Below are 17,085 nucleotides of genomic sequence, written 5' to 3' on the forward strand. Positions count from 1 at the left end.
AATTGATAGCGTTTTCTGAAATTAATACCTGGCAAATGTAGTTGATACCATTTAACACTGTACCAACTTTGTGGTAGCTGAAAAATGAATGGGGACGACATGTTTCTTGCATTGGTGAGAGAAGTAACAGTTCATCCTGGTTCATTGATATCTGATCATTTTATAAGCTTGTGCTAGTCTGTATATTGCTTAAACTCATTATCGTTCAAAATGCAATTCATTCTCTTAATACTTACATTTCTCTTCCCGTGTTTCCTATTTTTCTGAACAAGACACCATCCTCTCATATAAAACAAGTCTCACCTTCATCTTTTTTTTAATTTTTTTTTTTGTAGTTGTAGACGGACAGCATGCCTTTATTTTATTTGTTTATTTTTATATGGTGCTGGGGATCAAACCCAGTTCTTCATACATGCAGGACAAACGCTCTGCCACTGAGCTGCAGCTCTAGCCCTCACCCTCACTTTTCACATTCAGTTGAAGAGTAATTCTTTGTTCTTCAACCTTAGGAATATTTGAGTACTCTCCTTCTTATTTGTTTTCACTGCTTTGATCCATGCCCTTATTATTTCCAGCCTTTCATAACATTAACAACCTTTTTTAGGATCTCACAGTTCCTCCATGTATATTACCGCTGTCTGTGGTCTTTCTAAAGTACACATTGAAATTTATTGCTTCTTCAAAAAGATTAAACTTTTCAAAATATGCTTCATACCTTTAGGATTAAATCTAACAAGTACACAACGCCCTTTCCAATCAAGTATCACCCAACCTTTTAAGCTATGTTTGTCACTCTCTCACAAATGCTTTATGCTTCAGTTAAAATCAGCCTATAGCTGCCTCTCAACTTATGGGTTTATTGGGCTGTATCCTATCATAAGTTGAAAATCAGTGCATTTATACCTAACCTACCTGATATAATAGTTTGGCAGCACAATATTACAGTAGTCACCCTCTTATTCTTTGCTTTGTTTTCCATGGTTTTATTTACCTGAGGTTTTAATTACCCATACCCAACCTTTGACTGAAAATATTAAATAGAAAATTCTAGAAATGAATAATTCATAAGTTTTAAATAACTGTACTTCAGTATATTATGATTATTCTCCTTTATTGTTATTCTCTTATTAATACTTATTTATGTATTTAAATAACTTTTAGCACTATCTATTGTAATTTTTCTCCATTATTATCAGTTATTATTATTCTCTTATTATATCTTATTTATAAATTAAGCTTTTATCACAGCTGTGTGTGAATAGGAAAAGACACAATATATATATATATAGGTTTTTGTACTATCCTCAGCTTCAGGCATGCACTGGGAATTTTAGAACATATTGCCTACAGATAAGGGGGGCTGCTGTATACTATAGAGTATCAGTTATTTTATCTTCATGATCATGTGCTTATTGGAAGATGTGGCTCATCACCACTGCCCAACATCATAGTATCATATCTCCAGATTGAGAACAGATTCAAGTTCAAAGTATGGTTTCTACTGAACATGTGTGACATTTACACTGTTGTATGATCAGAAAAATTTAAGTGAAAACCATAAGTCAGGGACTATCTGTATCTTGTTTTTCTCCCAATTAAAATCATTGTTTCTTCTTAGGATGTCCTTCACTAAATCCTCTGCCAGGAAAATTTTCACAGATTATTTAAAATCTAATTCAGATCTCCTCCTCCCCCACATTGATAACCTTTCCTGATTACTTCTGTCCTTTATTTTCATGTATCTTCAGTTAGATATAGGGAATTCCCCTGTCTTCTCTAATACTCATGTGTAGTCCGATGTTATAGTACTTAATATAATGTTTGATTGTTTTACATATATATGTAGTCTGTTTCTTCACTTGAGTATGATTTTTTTTCCTCCAGTACTGGGGATTAAACCCAGGGCCTTGCACATACATCTAAGAACTCCCCTCCCCTACCAGGGATTAAACCCAGGGATGCTTAACCATGAAGCCATATCTGCAGCCCTCTTTTATTTATGTATTTATTTTTTATTTTGAGACATAGTCTCACTAAGTTGCTCGAGGCCTTGCTAAGTATCTGAGGCTTATTATTGACTGAAAATATTAAATAGAAAATTCTAGAAATGAATAATTCATAAATTGAATTTAGGATTCTCCTCCCTCAGCTTCCTTAGCTGCTGGGATTACAGGAATACTCCCCAGTGTCCTGCTACATCTACCAACTTTTTTAATCTAGTGATTTCAGTTTATTTACGACATTATTCTAAATCATCTACATATATTTTCATTTCCCTCCACTTTAATTATAAAATGAATGAATATGAATTCTGCATGAAATGAATCAGTGTTCCCTTTTTTAGAATTTTTCTTTAATAAGAGGGAAATGAGCAATAAATATAAAATTACAAATGGATTTATGTCTCAGTATATTTAATGAACCTTAAAGGCAAAAAATAGTAATATATTCTTAAATTTAAAGGTTTGTTATTGTCTTTTATTTTAGGGCGATGTTCACCAGGCACTTATTGTTCTTCAAAAGGGTGTTGAATTATGTTTTCCTGAAAATAAAACCCCAACTGAGAGTAAGAACATGTTAATTCATGGTCGAGCTACACTACTAGTGGGTCGTTTCATGGAAGAAACTGCTAACTTTGAAAGCAATGCAATTATGAAAAAATATAAGGCAAGTATATGTTTAATGTAATTTCATTTAGAAACAGTTTTTAAACTGGATAAAATGATTTTTCAGATCCACATACACGTGTAAAAAATAGGAAATTGACTTTTTTTTTTTTTTTTTTTTTAAGGAGAGAGAGAGAGAGAGAATTATATTTTTTAATATTTATTTTTTAGTTCTCGGCGGACACAACATCTTTGTATGTGGTGCTGAGGATTGAACCCGGGCCGCACGCATGCCAGGCGAGCGCGCTACCGCTTGAGCCACATCCCCAGCCCGGAAATTGACTTTTTAATGAGTATATATATCGTTGGTATGTGAAATTATCACAAAATAAATATATTCATGAAACCACCTAGTTTAGAAATTTTCACAAAGTAAATACACTCATGAAACCATCTACCAGGTCAAGAAGTAGGCCTGGTAACACTCCACAACCCCTTCTTTTGACCCCACTCATCATATCTTCACCCACCTTCCCAAAGTTAACTGCATCCTAGCCTGAAAATTTTGAAAAACCAATGTATAACTTCCTTACTAGTTATTAATTTTTACAACCCAGTGTTCAATTAAAAATTTGCAATGGAAATTTTAAAATACTTTGAATTAAATGATAATAGAATTATGACATCAAAACCTGTAAGATACTTCTATAAGCATGCTTAAAAGGAATTTAAAAATTTACTTGCATGTATTAAAAGAAGGTAAAGGCTCAAAAATAATGAACTAAGTATTTAGGTCAGAGAAATTAGAAAAGGACTAAAAGGGGGGGGGATTACAAAGAAAACAAAAGAAAGGAAAAAATAAAGTGAAGGCATACTTTATAAACTTAGGTGGAAAGATTTTGGAAGACCCAGGGTTCAATCCCCAGCACCAAAATAAAACAAAACAAAACAAAAGAAGAAAGGGAAAAAAAAGCATGATTTTTGACTTTTGAATTGTATAGTTTGTATGTTATATCTCAATAGAGAAGTTATTCTTTTTTAATTACCCAAATGGAATTCTTTATATAAAAATGTATCATTGCTATGGGAATGTAAAAAATCAATACATACCTATTAAGTGACCTAGCAATTCCTAGGTATTTATCCTAGGGAATTAAAATGAAGTTGACAGCAAATTTGATATTGCAAAAGTAAATATTAGAGACATGGGAATAGAAACTTAAAAATCAATCATAGACAGGAAAAAGAGACTGAAAAAAGATACAAATTAAAAACAAACCTCAGAACCTTAGTGTATGTAATAAATTGCATGAGATTAAAGTTTTAGAAGTAGAGGGGAGAGAATTAGAGGATAGAAAAAGTAAATAAATGTGAAAATAAATAAAAACAGGGCTGGGATGTGGCTCAGCAGTGGAGCACTTGTCAATGCATGAGGCCCCCAGTTGGATTCCCAGCAGAGCAAAAGCAAAAAACAAACAAGAGGGGGCTAGGGTTGGGCTCAGTGGTAGCGCCCTTGTCTGGTATGTGTGAGGCACTGGGTTCGATTTCCAGCACCACGTTTTTTTGTTGTTGTTGTTGTTGTTTTTTTTTAATCCTTTTTTTTTTTTTAAGAGAGCGAGAATTTCAATATTTATTTTTCTTTTTTTTTTTTATTGGTTGTTCAAAACATTACAAAGCTCTTGACATATCATATTTCATACATTAGATTCAAGTTGGTTATGAACTCCCAATTTTACCCCAAATACAGATTGTAGAATCACATCGGTTACACATCCACATTTTTACATAATGCCCTATTAGTAACTGTTGTATTCTGCTACCTTTCCTATTCTCTACTATCCCCCCTCCCCTCCCCTCCCATCTTCTCTCTCTATCCCATCTACTGTAATTCATTTCTCTCCTTGTTTATTTTCCCATTCCCCTCACAACCTCTAGTATGTAATTTTTTATAACAATGAGGGTCTCCCTCCATTACCATGCAATTTCCCTTTTCTCTCCCTTTCCCTCCCACCTCATGTATCTGTTTAATGTTAATCTTTTCTTCCTGCTCTTCCTCCCTGCTCTGTTCTTAGTTGCTCTCATTATATCAAAGAAGACATTTGGTATTTGTTTTTTAGGTATTGGCTAGCTTCACTAAGCATAATCTGCTCTAGTGCCATCCATTTCTCTGCAAATTCCATGATTTTGTCATTTTTTAGTGCTGTGTAATACTCCATGGTGTATAAATGCCACATTTTTTTTTTATCCATTCATCTATTGAAGGGCATCTGGGTTGGTTCCACAGTCTAGCAATTGTGAATTGTGCTGCTATGAACATCGATGTAGCAGTATCCCTGTAGTACGCTCTTTTAAGGTCTTCAGCGGACACAACATCTTTGTTTGTATGTGGTGCTGAGGATCGAACCTGGGCCGCACACATGCCAGGCGAGCGCGCTACCGCTTGAGCCACATCCCCAGCCCCCAGCACCACGTATAAATAAAAAAATTAAGATCTATCAACAACTAAAAAATATTTTAAACAAACAAAAAAGAGAACCACTAATAACTGATTTCTGGAATTAATAAAGACTATCACTATTACTCTTACAGAGCTTACTAAAATTATAAAAGAATGGGGACATCACTAACACATTTGAAAATTTCTAAATGATAAATTCTTAGGGGGGACAAAATAGAACTTACCAAATTGACATAGGAGAAATAGAAAATCTCAATAGTTCTCTAACTGCTAAAGTAAATTAAACAACTTACCACAAATGTAACTACAGAATTAATTGTCTTCACTTTTGAATTGTCCCAGATATTTTAAAAGAAATAATAGATTTTTTTTTTTCCGCAAAACTTTTTCATAGAGAATAGGGAAAGATGAAACATTTACCAGGTAGTTTTAGGAATTCAGAATAGTCTTGATACCAGAACCAAATAAAAACATTCCATGGAAAGAAAATTATACTCCACTTAGAGAAATAGATTCAACAGTCCTAAACAAAGTATTTTGTTAAGTTTATTGTAGGAGTACAGAGTAGGTGATCAGATGAAAGTCAATCAGTGTAATTTACCATATTAACAAAATTAAGGAGATAAGTCATAATCATTTCAGTAGATGCAGAATATATTTGATATTTTATTATTTATTCATAATTTAAAATTCTTAGCAAATTAGGAATAGAACATCATTTATTAAGGTGGAAGGTATTTCCAGAAAGTGTACAACTTCTTACTCTACAGTAAAATGTTGCTAGCCTTCATTTTAAGATGAAGAATAATATAAGATGCCTACTATTTCCAATTCTGTTAAACACTTGAGAGTATGGCCAGTGTAATAGTGAAGAAAAGGAAATAAAGAATCAGGGAAAAAATTAAACATTTTTTAATTTGAAATGATATTACTTAGTTGAAAAGATTATTAATAAATTATTAGAAATATCAAGTGAGTTTAAGAAGTTTGCTTGATATAATGGTATATAAAAAATTCAGTTTTTTTTTTTTTGTCAGCAAGAAAATAATTTAAAACGTACCATTTGCAAGTATCTTGTGTTTGAACAGCTGGAAATCTTATGTGAGAAAAACATAATCGTTCTACTTTAAGTTATTTCAAAGCAGTTTATATTCCTATACTGAAAAACTAAAATTATAAATGTCTAGATTAAGAAAATAGAATGAAATATTTAAAACCTTAGGTTAGACAAATGTTTCTTTGATCACAAAAAAATTAGCCTTAAAAGAAAAACTAATAAATTGGATTGCCATCAAAGTTAAAACCTACTACAAAAGGCATAATCTAGAAAATGAAAACATAAACCATAGATTGGAAGGAAATAATGTATTTCCTGTAAGGACAGAGGACTTATATCTAAATTATAAAGAACCAGAAATTTAATAAGACAAATAACTAAATTTAATGATCTACCAAGTCTTGAATAAACACTTTCTAAACAGTATATACAAATAACTAAAATGTACATAAAAACAGATTTAATCAGGAAGATGCAAATTAAAGCCACAATGAGATAACCAGTTCACCACATCAGAATGGCTAAAGTTGAAAAGTCTAGCAGTACTTATTATTCCAATAACTGGACCTCTCATCATTGCTGGTGGGAATATGAAAAGATAATATAAACCTTCCACATGACCTAGCCAATCCATTATTAGGTATTTTACCCAAGAGAAATAGTTATATGTCCATCAAAAGATTTATCAGAACTTGACTTTAGGGAAAGAAATAGCCACTGTCACCTGGAGCCCAACTGGGAGTAAACCATAGGGTATAGAAACCTTAACCTCACCATCCTCCTGTTCCAACTTCCCATTGTCTGAACCTCACAGGATGCTTGAGGCCACACAGGCCCATTGATGTAAGTCATCAATGTCAATCTTGTTGGGCCCTGAGCAGGGTGGAAAAGGCTCAAGGGTGGCAAGTATAACTGTAGATTATTGTCAAACTGAGAATAACCTACATACATATCAAGACTTATTGAAGGTAGAGTAATTAAAATGGTAGTATATTCATATGATGTTAGACACATAAAACCCAGTAGAACAGAAGAGAGAGCACAGACAGCTTCCAGATTGTATTGTAGGATGGTAAAGGATAGTCTTCAGTAAATTGGAGTTATATCATTTGGATATCTTACAGGGGAAAAAAAAAAGTCAAACAATTCCTTTATACCATAAACAAAAACTAACTTCAAATGCTGGGCCTTGTGTATGCTAGGCAGGGACTCTACCACTGAGCTACCAGGCCTAGAGACCTCTAAATAGACCAAAACCATAACAATAAATTAAACAATAATTTCTGTTCATCAGAAAAATACCGTTTTATTTTTTCAATTTAGTTAGTGGTACTTTCATTTAATTTAGTATTAATTACGTTATTAACACGTATTTATGGTACAGATTAGTAGGTTTCACTTGACATTTCCATACATATAAACATTGTCCTTTTTTGGGGTACTTAGCAGGGATTGTACCCAGGGGCACTTGACCATTGCTACCCCAGTCCTAGTTTACTTTTTTCAATTTTGAAACAGGGTCTTGCTAGGTGACTGAGTCTGGCCTTAAAATTGTGATGCTCTTGCCTCAGTCTCTAAGTTGCTAGAATTACATGCGAGTTCCACCATTCTCAGTGATATTTCATGCCTTGTTTATATCCACCCTCTGTTACTTCCCTTTCTTCCCCTCCCTTCTGTCTTCTGCTCTCCACAATTTTCTTCCCTTTCCCTAATAATCTCTCTCTTACTTCCAAGTAATTTTTATTTTTGTTTCCTCTCATAAGAGAAAACATGCAATATTTGTCTTTCTGTGTCTGGCTTAAGAAAACACCATTTTAAATTAGAGGCAAGCCATAGGTTAGAAGATATTTATAACATTTATAAGTGATAAGGGGTTCATATCCAGAATATAATAAAACCCAGCATGTCCTCATGGGACATGTAAAAGAATGTTTATAATGTCATTTTTTCCTAGGTTTTTTAGTGAAAGTAACCCTAAGGTCAGTTATAGAATGGATAAATTAGCATAATTTATAATGGAATATTATATAGCTAGCTGAAGTTACAGGTAACAATTTCATGTAGGTGTGGGCCTCATACCAAGTGTGACTAGAATCCTTAAACCTATTCACACTTACTTCCCAGCAGTGTGACGTTTTCTTAGGTATCTTTTGTTCTCTCTTATAGGATGTCACCTTGTTCCTCCCAGAGTGGGAGGATGGACATTTCTACCTTGCCAAGTATTATGACAAATTGATGCCCATGGTAACAGACAACAAAATGGAAAAGCAAGGTGATCTTATCCGGTATATTGTCCTTCATTTTGGAAGGTAAGTGTAAGAACAGCATATTTGCCTATATATGTCAGAATAATTATTAACACATATCTTAGCATATTCAGAATGTTTTCTGCTTTACCATTGATTCAGTCTATAACCTTTGGTGAGATTTAAGTTTTTTCCTTATACTTTTTTATTATTATTACTTTTTCTTTTTTTTTGGTACTAGGAATTGAACCCCTGGGCGCTTAATCATTGAGCCAGTCCCTCACCCATTTTTTATTAAAAATTTTTTTTTTAGTTGTAGATGGACACAATACCTTTATTTTATTTATTTCTATTTTTATGTGATGCCGAGGATCTAACCCAGTGCCTCACACATGCTAGGCAAGTGCTCTACCACTGAGCCACAACCCCAGCCCCTATATTTTTTTATTTTGAGACAGAGGTCTTGCTGAGTTGCTTAGGGCCTTGCTAACTTGCTAAAGCTGGTTTTGAACTTGTTATCTTCCTGCCTCTGCCTCCCAAGCTGTAGGGAGCTGTGCCCAGCTCCTTATACTTTTAAAAACTTTCTTAGTGGAAAAATTGATACATGCATACATTTTTTTTTTTTTTTTTTTTTTTTTTAATTTCAGCCAGGCTTGGTGGTATACACCTGTAATATCAGTGACTAAGGAGGGATCACAAGTTCCAGGCCAGCCTTGGCAATTTAGCAAAACCCCATCTCAAAAAAAAAAAAAAAAAAATTTTTTTTAAAGGCTTTGTTCAGTGCCAGAGCTCCCCTGGATTCAATTCCCAGTACCAGAAAAGTAAAGCAGAGAAGAGGGAAGGGGGGGGATAGATAATGCAATAGTGTTCAGAGGTGAATTGATTAGATTATGAGAGCTGTGACCTAATCAGTGGATTAATCCATCTGGAAGATTAATAATTTTAATGGATTACTGAGTGATCACAGTTGGAGTATGGCTGGAGGAAGTCAGTCATTATGGGCATGCCCTTGGGGAATATTTCATCTATGGCTCCTTGCACATATATAAAATCCAAAGCCTAATTTCATTAATTAATCATTATTCATACATTATTAAAAATAAATTATTAACACCTTATTAACTTATTTGCTAAGTATCAGTGTTTGCCCTTAAGGAGCTTCAGTTTATTTAGGTAGAGAAACCATAAAAGTATGTAAAACATTTAAATAATTGTACATAATAGAATATGTGAGTAGATACCAAAATCAGTCATACAAATAACAAATATTTTTATGATATTAGCCAAGATAACAGAAGTAGAAGTCCAGAAATCATGGGTTTTGGGCAATCTTGAGTTTAAAACTTATGATTTCAAAAGTACTCTCTTCACAGCCAGGCATGATGGCACATGCTTATAAACCCAGCAACTCAGAAGGCTGAGGCAGAGGATTACAATTTCAAAGCCAGCCACAGCAGCTTAGAAAGACCATTAGCAGCTTAGAAAAAAGATATAATGTAAAAAATAAAAGGACTGGGAATGTAGCTCAGTGGTAAAGCACCCTTGGGTTTAATCCGTGGTACCCCCACCTCCCCCTAAAAAGTGTTTCTCTGTGTGTCAGTTAAAATGTTGTAAAAGAAAAGAAAAAAAAATATATATATATATATATATTAGGATAGCGAGACTTAGTCAAGACTGCAGAGGTCTGGTAGATGTCATAACGAAGGTGTAATAGCAAACCAAAAAGGAGGAAATTCTGACACATGGTACAACATGGGTGAACCTTCAGGACATAAATGTGCTAAATGAAATAAACCATTCACAGAAGGACAAATAGTATATGATTCCTCTTAAATGAGGTGCCCTAGAGTACTCAAATTCACAGATCGAAAGCAGAATAATGATTGTCAGGGTCTGAGGGGAGGGAGTATTTGATAGGTATCTAGTTTCAGATGGGGAAGATGAAGAATTTCTAAAGATGCATGGTGATGATAGTTACACAACAATGTGAATGTACAACTGAACTATATGCTTAAAAATGGTAAAGATGACAAACTTAATGTTATGTATGTTTTGCCATAATAAAATACTTTTGGATAAAATATACTGATGTCTAGGTCTCAAAAATTATTTTCATTAAAGAGAGAATGTTACTAATTTTTCACAGATTTAACAAGAAACAGGATTGAGTGGTTTGTTTATGGAATCATGAGGAAACTAGACAAGATGAAAATTGTATACTGGTAAATAGGAGACTAAGACTGGAAAATTACAGAGATAAAGGACTGGACACTTGAATCCCAGAAGAGTAATTCAAATAGTCTTCATAGATAGATTGTCAGTTCCTGTTTTTGAACAGAGGAGCATGATAAAACCAAAATTTCAATCCAGAATGCATTGAAGGGAAGAAATGTAGAATTGGGGTGAATGAATCATTGTAATCAAATAGAATGATTTTACTTGACTTAGGCTTATGGCCATGAAATGCAAATGAAGGGACCCATCCTAAGGACAGTTTGAAAGAAATATTGATGGGACTTTGATTAGATTAAAACCTGTATAATTTTGTGCAGGCATTACAGAGCTAAGTGAGGAATGTAGTAGAAAAAAAAAAGAAGGCAGGGGTCAAAAATAACCCCTACTAGGAAGAAATATTAATACCATAATTTTGTGAGAAAGCTATGTGTAGCTGAAATGATTGGTTTAAGTCTTTACCTTTTTTTTCTGCCCAAGGAATTCATTTCTTTTTCCTTTTTATTGATGCATTATAATTGTATATAACAATAGGATTTGTTGTTGCATATTCATATATGCTGTCTTTACATTTTAACTCATGTAACATAAGAAAGAGCACTATGTTAATAACATTTCTTCTCTATATAATTGTAGATCTTTACAGTATGGAAATCAATTCATATATCAGTCAATGCCACGAATGTTGTCACTATGGCTTGATTTTGGTGCTAAGGCATACGAATGGGAAAAAGGTACATGTCTTAATGTAAATATTTTAAGGGATTAGAAAGACATAACTTTGTTTTAAAAGTCAGCTTTGACTTGACAGTCTAATTTACCAAAAGCTAAGAATTATTTTGGTAATTAATATATAAGTTTGAGCAGGAAACTGAAAAAGAAAGGGAAAGATTAATCATAGAGTTTTAAAGTAATTGAATTGCAATGAAATTTTGATTATTTCTTGATGAACACATTGAAAGATGTTAGTTTAAAGAAAATAATTTACTTAACCCTAAAAGTTACAATGAACAGTGAAAATTAATGGCTCTTGGCCCTGAATGTTTTTCCTACTTGGATAGAGACAACTCTCTTCACAATTTGACAGGTGCTTTGGCTTTAGGCATGGGAATGATATATTTTAAAGCTATTATTAAAACGATAGCTTGAGAAATGAACTGATAGTCTTTTCTTCTTTATGGTCTTTCAAACTTTCTTCTAGCTGGCCGTTCTGATCGTGTGCAAATGAGAAATGACTTGGCTAAAATAAATAAAGTTATCACGGAACACACAAACCAGTTAGCTCCGTATCAATTTTTGACTGCTTTTTCACAATTAATCTCTCGAATCTGTCATTCTTATGATGAAGTTTTTGTTGTCTTGATGGAAATAATAGCCAAAGTGTTTCTGGCCTATCCTCAGCAAGCAATGTGGATGATGACAGCTGTATCAAAGGTATATATTAATCACTATAGTATCTTTCACTATTTTATATTGCATTGGTTATTTAATACTATGTAGAACAAATATTAGATGAGTAATTTTTGTTACTTTTTAAAAAGAGAAATTATAGCAAAATACCTTATTTTAATATTTGAAGATATTTACTATATGTAATGAAGTGACTAATATGCTTAAGAGCTAAGAATTAAGTTTTCTTTATGAAGTCTAATAAACTGTTCAGTGACCAGTTTTTTCCCAAGTGTTTTAATCTAAACTACAAGGACTATTATACTAAAGACTATTGTATTATTAATGGAACATTTAAGTTGATTAATATATTTAATAAGTAAATATTTTAGAAAACACACAGAAATGTAAGATGTAAATTAAAATTGATACCTTCTGCCATTTCTATTTATATCCATACCTTCATACATTGCTATGTATATTTTCTAAGCATATTTTAATACATTTGAATTACATTGGCAATTTCACATTTGAAAATACATTTTTAGTAATTGTATAAAATTCCAAAATAGGTTCCTATAAATTTTTATTTAGTTGGTCACTAAGGTTATTTTTATTTTTTTGCTATTATATTACATCTAGACATGCTTTATATTTATCCTTATTTCTGATTGTTTCTTCAATGTAGATCCCCAAAAGAAAATGTACCAGGTCCTAGGATAACAACATTTTTATGGCTTTGATGGCATTGTCAAATTTATTTCCAAGAATTTTTTATCAGAATAAACTCACATGATGGGTACTTTTTAGGTTGATTTTTGTCAATGAAAAATTTTGTTATCCTTTTTAGGTCTTAATTACATTTAATTTTTTTTTTTTTTTTTTTTAACAGTCTTCGTATCCCATGCGTGTGAACAGATGCAAGGAAATCCTAAAGAAAGCTATTAGTATGAAAAAGTCTTTAGAAAAGTTTGTTGGAGATGCAACTCGCTTAACAGACAAGCTTCTAGAATTGTGCAACAAACCGGTACTATCATAAATCTTACTGCTTACAGATCATTGTGTTAGATGGTTTTATATAAAGCTTACATATGATTTCAATCTGACTTTCTTTTATCTGATTAATTAAATTAAAATAAATTAAAATTAAAATAATTCTAAAATGTGTGGGATACACATATATCAAAATGCACCAAATTGTGTACTTTAAATACAAGCATACAGACACACACACATTTATTTAATTTTATTTATTCATTTTTGTGGTACTGGCTTTCAAACTCAGGACCTTAAGCATGCTTAGGCAAGCATTCTACCACAAGGCTACATCTCCACCCTCCATATGATTTATCTTAATAAACTTTAAAAAAATTTCTAACTTATGTTTGTCTTCCAAATATCCTCTAAGTTTCTGAAAATTCTTAATATGAATTTTCTGAGAGTAGATTATCCATATTTATCAAAAGTAATTTTGAGAATATAAAATGATCCACAAAAATCTAAGTGTGTAAATTCAGCTATTTATTGTAGTCTGTTATATTCTGCCATATCTTTAAAACTTTGATAGCTCAGGATGTATTTCAGTGCCTGTGAAGGGGCAGACACTATAGTTTTAAGGAAAACAAAGGGGAGTAAGACTTCTTCTCCTGCCTTGAGGTGTCCAAAGATGATTATTATCTGGAATAGTAAGTACTGCTTCTAGTAGACTTGTGACCGAAGTAAGAACATGGTTACAAAATCTGCCTAAGGAATTAGTGGAAAAAACCTGGAGAATATGTAGGAAAGGTAAGAGTATGTGGGAGGGGGTGGTTATAAAAAGGGAGAGACTAACATTAATTGATAGATTTTACTTTGAAATACACTGAAAGTCTATAAAATGTTTCTAGGTAAAAAGATATAGATTGCCCTGTTTTTTATCTTCCTTTCAGGGGTAATCTACTTTGCCATCTTCATGAATTCTGTTTCATGTGATATGCTTGACATTATCAAAAAACCATGTTATGATAATCACTAACATTTGTTACACACTGTTAGAATTGCTTTCAGTGTATGGGTTTCCACTTCTTTATCTGCAACTTCATGGCAAGCTACACTTAGAAACTCCAAATTTTTCAGGTTTTTAAAGTGTATATACTTTACTCTCATATCACCACTGAGAGTAATGCATTGGAGTATCCCATAATCAAACACATAGCTGTTTCTGCTGTAAAATGCATTCATTTTTATGTGAGAAGTTCAGGTATCATTTTGTTAACAAATGAGATTTGGTACCAAACACAAAACAAAAATTTGATTTACAGATCTTTTTGAATGATCTTTTTTTCTAATGCCTGATAATAGATTGTAAACTTCTGTTATCTCCTTTAATCATTACACAATTCTGTGATGTACTGTTATTATTGATGAGGTAAAAGAAAGATTAAAATGAGATGATTAGAAATTCTTAGAAAAGTAACTGGACACAATTATGAGGCTTTTAGGAGGATCACCTGAACCTAGTAGGTTGAGGCCAGTCTTGGAAGTAGAGCCAAGACCATCTCAAAAAATATATATATATATGTAGAAAACTGTGCGCAGCTTAGTTCATGTAATTAAGATAGTGTATAAGTGAAATGTTTGTTGTGGTAGAAGTTAAATGTTCTATAATTCGAGGTACACAGAGAAATTAAAATGGACTATTTCTTTTTTTCCAGGTTGATGGAAGTAGTTCCATATTAAGCATGAGCACTCATTTCAAAATGCTTAAAAGGCTGGTAGAAGAAGCAACATTCAGTGAAATCCTCATTCCTTTACAGTCTGTCATGATACCTACTCTTCCTTCAATTCTGGGTGCCCATGCTAATCATGAGCCATTTCCTGGGCATTGGGCCTATATTGCAGGCTTTGATGATATGGTAAACTTCAGTTTTATATGAACTATAATTTTAAAAATTAGGTGAGCTAGAAACTTCAAATCAAGCTAAGAATCTAAGTGAATGAAAAACAAAGTGACTGGAAATAAAGTTGAAACTGTTTTGTACTGATGGTATAAAATCCAGTGATAAAAATTTCTTTTTCAACCTAATGATTTAACTTTTCTCATGCTTGTGTTGTTAAGACTGGTAATCTTTTTTTCCAATATTTGATTTTTTTATATTCTCTTTTATCCTAAAAATGAAGAGAAAGAACAAAATGCAGGTTTTGTTTATTTTATAGAAGGAAATGAAATTCAGCTAGTAAGAACGTGTTTTTTTAGTATAAAATATGGCTATAAATTTATGATTGTTTTAAATAAATGGTACTAAGCACTTCTAAATAAATACTTTTTTTACCATTTTATTTTTTTATTATTTTAATTTTTTTTTTATTATTAGTTGTTCAAAACATAATAAAGCTCTTGACATATCATATTTCATACATTTGATTCACGCGGATTATGAACTCCCATTTTTACCCCGTATACAAATTGCAGTTTCACATCGGTTACACATCCACTTTTTTACATACTACCATACTAGTGTATGTTGTATTCTGCTGCCTGTCCTATCCTCTACTATCCCCCCCCTCCCCTCCCATCCTCTCTCTCTACCCCATCTACTGTAATTCATTTCTCTCTCTTGTTTTTTTTTCCCTTTTCCCCTCACTTCCTCTTATATGTGATTTTGTATAACAATGAGGGTCTCCTTCCTTTACCAAGCAATTTCCCTTCTCTCTCCCTTTCCCTCCCCACTCTCGTCCCTGTTTAATGGTGATCTTCTTCTCATGCTCTTCCTCCCTGCTCTGTTCTTAGTTGCTCTTATATGAAAGATGATATTTGGCATTTGTTTTTTAGGGATTGGCTAGCTTCACTTAGCATAATCTGCTCTAGTGCCATCCATTTCCCTGCAAATGCCATGATTTTGTCATTTTTTAGTGCTGAGTAGTACTCCATTATGTATAAATGCCACATTTTTTTTATCCACTCATCTATTGAAGGGCATCTAGGTTGGTTCCACAGTCTAGCTATTGTGAATTGTGCTGCTATGAACATCGTTGTAGCAGTATCCCTATAGTACGCTCTTTTAAGGTCTTTAGGGAAGAGTCCAAGAAGGGGAATAGCTGGGTCAAATGGTGGTTCCATTCCCAGCTTTCCAAGGAATCTCCATACTGCTTTCCAAATTGGCCGCACCAATTTGCAGTCCCATCAGCAATGTACAAGTGTACCCTTTTCCCCACATCCTCGCCAGCACTCGTTGTTGTTTGACTTCATAATGGCTGCCAATCTTACTGGAGTGAGATGGTATCTTAGAGTGGTTTTGATTTGCATTTCTCTGACTGCTAGAGATGGTGAGCATTTTTTCATGTACTTGTTGATTGATTGTATGTCCTCCTCCGAGAAGTGTCTGTTCAGGTCCTTGGCCCATTTGTTGATAGGGTTATTTGTTATCTTATTGTCTAATTTTTTGAGTTCTTTGTATACTCTGGATATTAGGGCTCTATCTGAAGTGTGAGGAGTAAAAATTTGTTCCCAGGATGTAGGCTCCCTATTTACCTCTCTTATTGTTTCTCTTGCTGAGAAAAAACTTTTTAGTTTAAGTAAGTCCCATTTGTTGATTCTTGTTATTAACTCTTGTGCTATGGGTGACCTATTAAGGAATTTGGATCCCGACCCCACAATATGTAGATCGGAGCCATCTTTTTCTTCTATCAGACACAGAGTCTCTGATTTGATATCAAGCTCCTTGATCCATTTTGAGTTAACTTTTGTGCATGGCGAGAGAAGGGGATTCAGTTTCATTTTGTTGCATATGGATTTCCAGTTTTCCCAGCACCATTTGTTGAAGATGCTATCCTTCCTCCATTGCATGCTTTTAGCCCCTTTATCAAATATAAGATAGTTGTAGCTTTGTGGATTGGTTTCTGTGTCCTCTATTCTGTACCATTGGTCCACCTGCCTGTTTTGGTACCAGTACCATGGTGTTTTTGTTATTATTACTCTGTAGTATAGTTTGAAATCTGGTATCGCTATACCGCCTGATTCACACTTCCTGCTTAGAATTGCTTTTGCTATTGTGGGTCTTTTATTTTTCCATATGAATTTCATGATTGCTTTATCTATTTCTACAAGAAATGCCGTTG

The 17,085-nt window shown here is 33.2% G+C and overlaps 1 protein-coding gene across 4 annotated transcripts in view; it reads left to right on the top strand.

Moving 5' to 3' along the window:
• Nucleotides 1-17,085, top strand: part of Atr (ATR serine/threonine kinase) — a 113,712-nt gene that overhangs the window by 78,139 nt on the left and 18,488 nt on the right. For all 4 annotated transcript variants that reach the window (XM_071615583.1, XM_071615581.1, XM_027933916.2 and 1 more), the window contains 6 exons: nucleotides 2,488-2,667; nucleotides 8,288-8,430; nucleotides 11,236-11,333; nucleotides 11,801-12,033; nucleotides 12,881-13,015; nucleotides 14,682-14,882. In XM_071615583.1, coding sequence (XP_071471684.1) covers nucleotides 2,488-2,667; nucleotides 8,288-8,430; nucleotides 11,236-11,333; nucleotides 11,801-12,033; nucleotides 12,881-13,015; nucleotides 14,682-14,882 — 990 coding nt within the window. The remainder of the gene's footprint in view (nucleotides 1-2,487; nucleotides 2,668-8,287; nucleotides 8,431-11,235; nucleotides 11,334-11,800; nucleotides 12,034-12,880; nucleotides 13,016-14,681; nucleotides 14,883-17,085) is intronic.

Source organism: Marmota flaviventris, chromosome 8, assembly GCF_047511675.1.
Source record: "Marmota flaviventris isolate mMarFla1 chromosome 8, mMarFla1.hap1, whole genome shotgun sequence".
NCBI classification, from domain to species: Eukaryota; Metazoa; Chordata; class Mammalia; order Rodentia; family Sciuridae; genus Marmota; species Marmota flaviventris.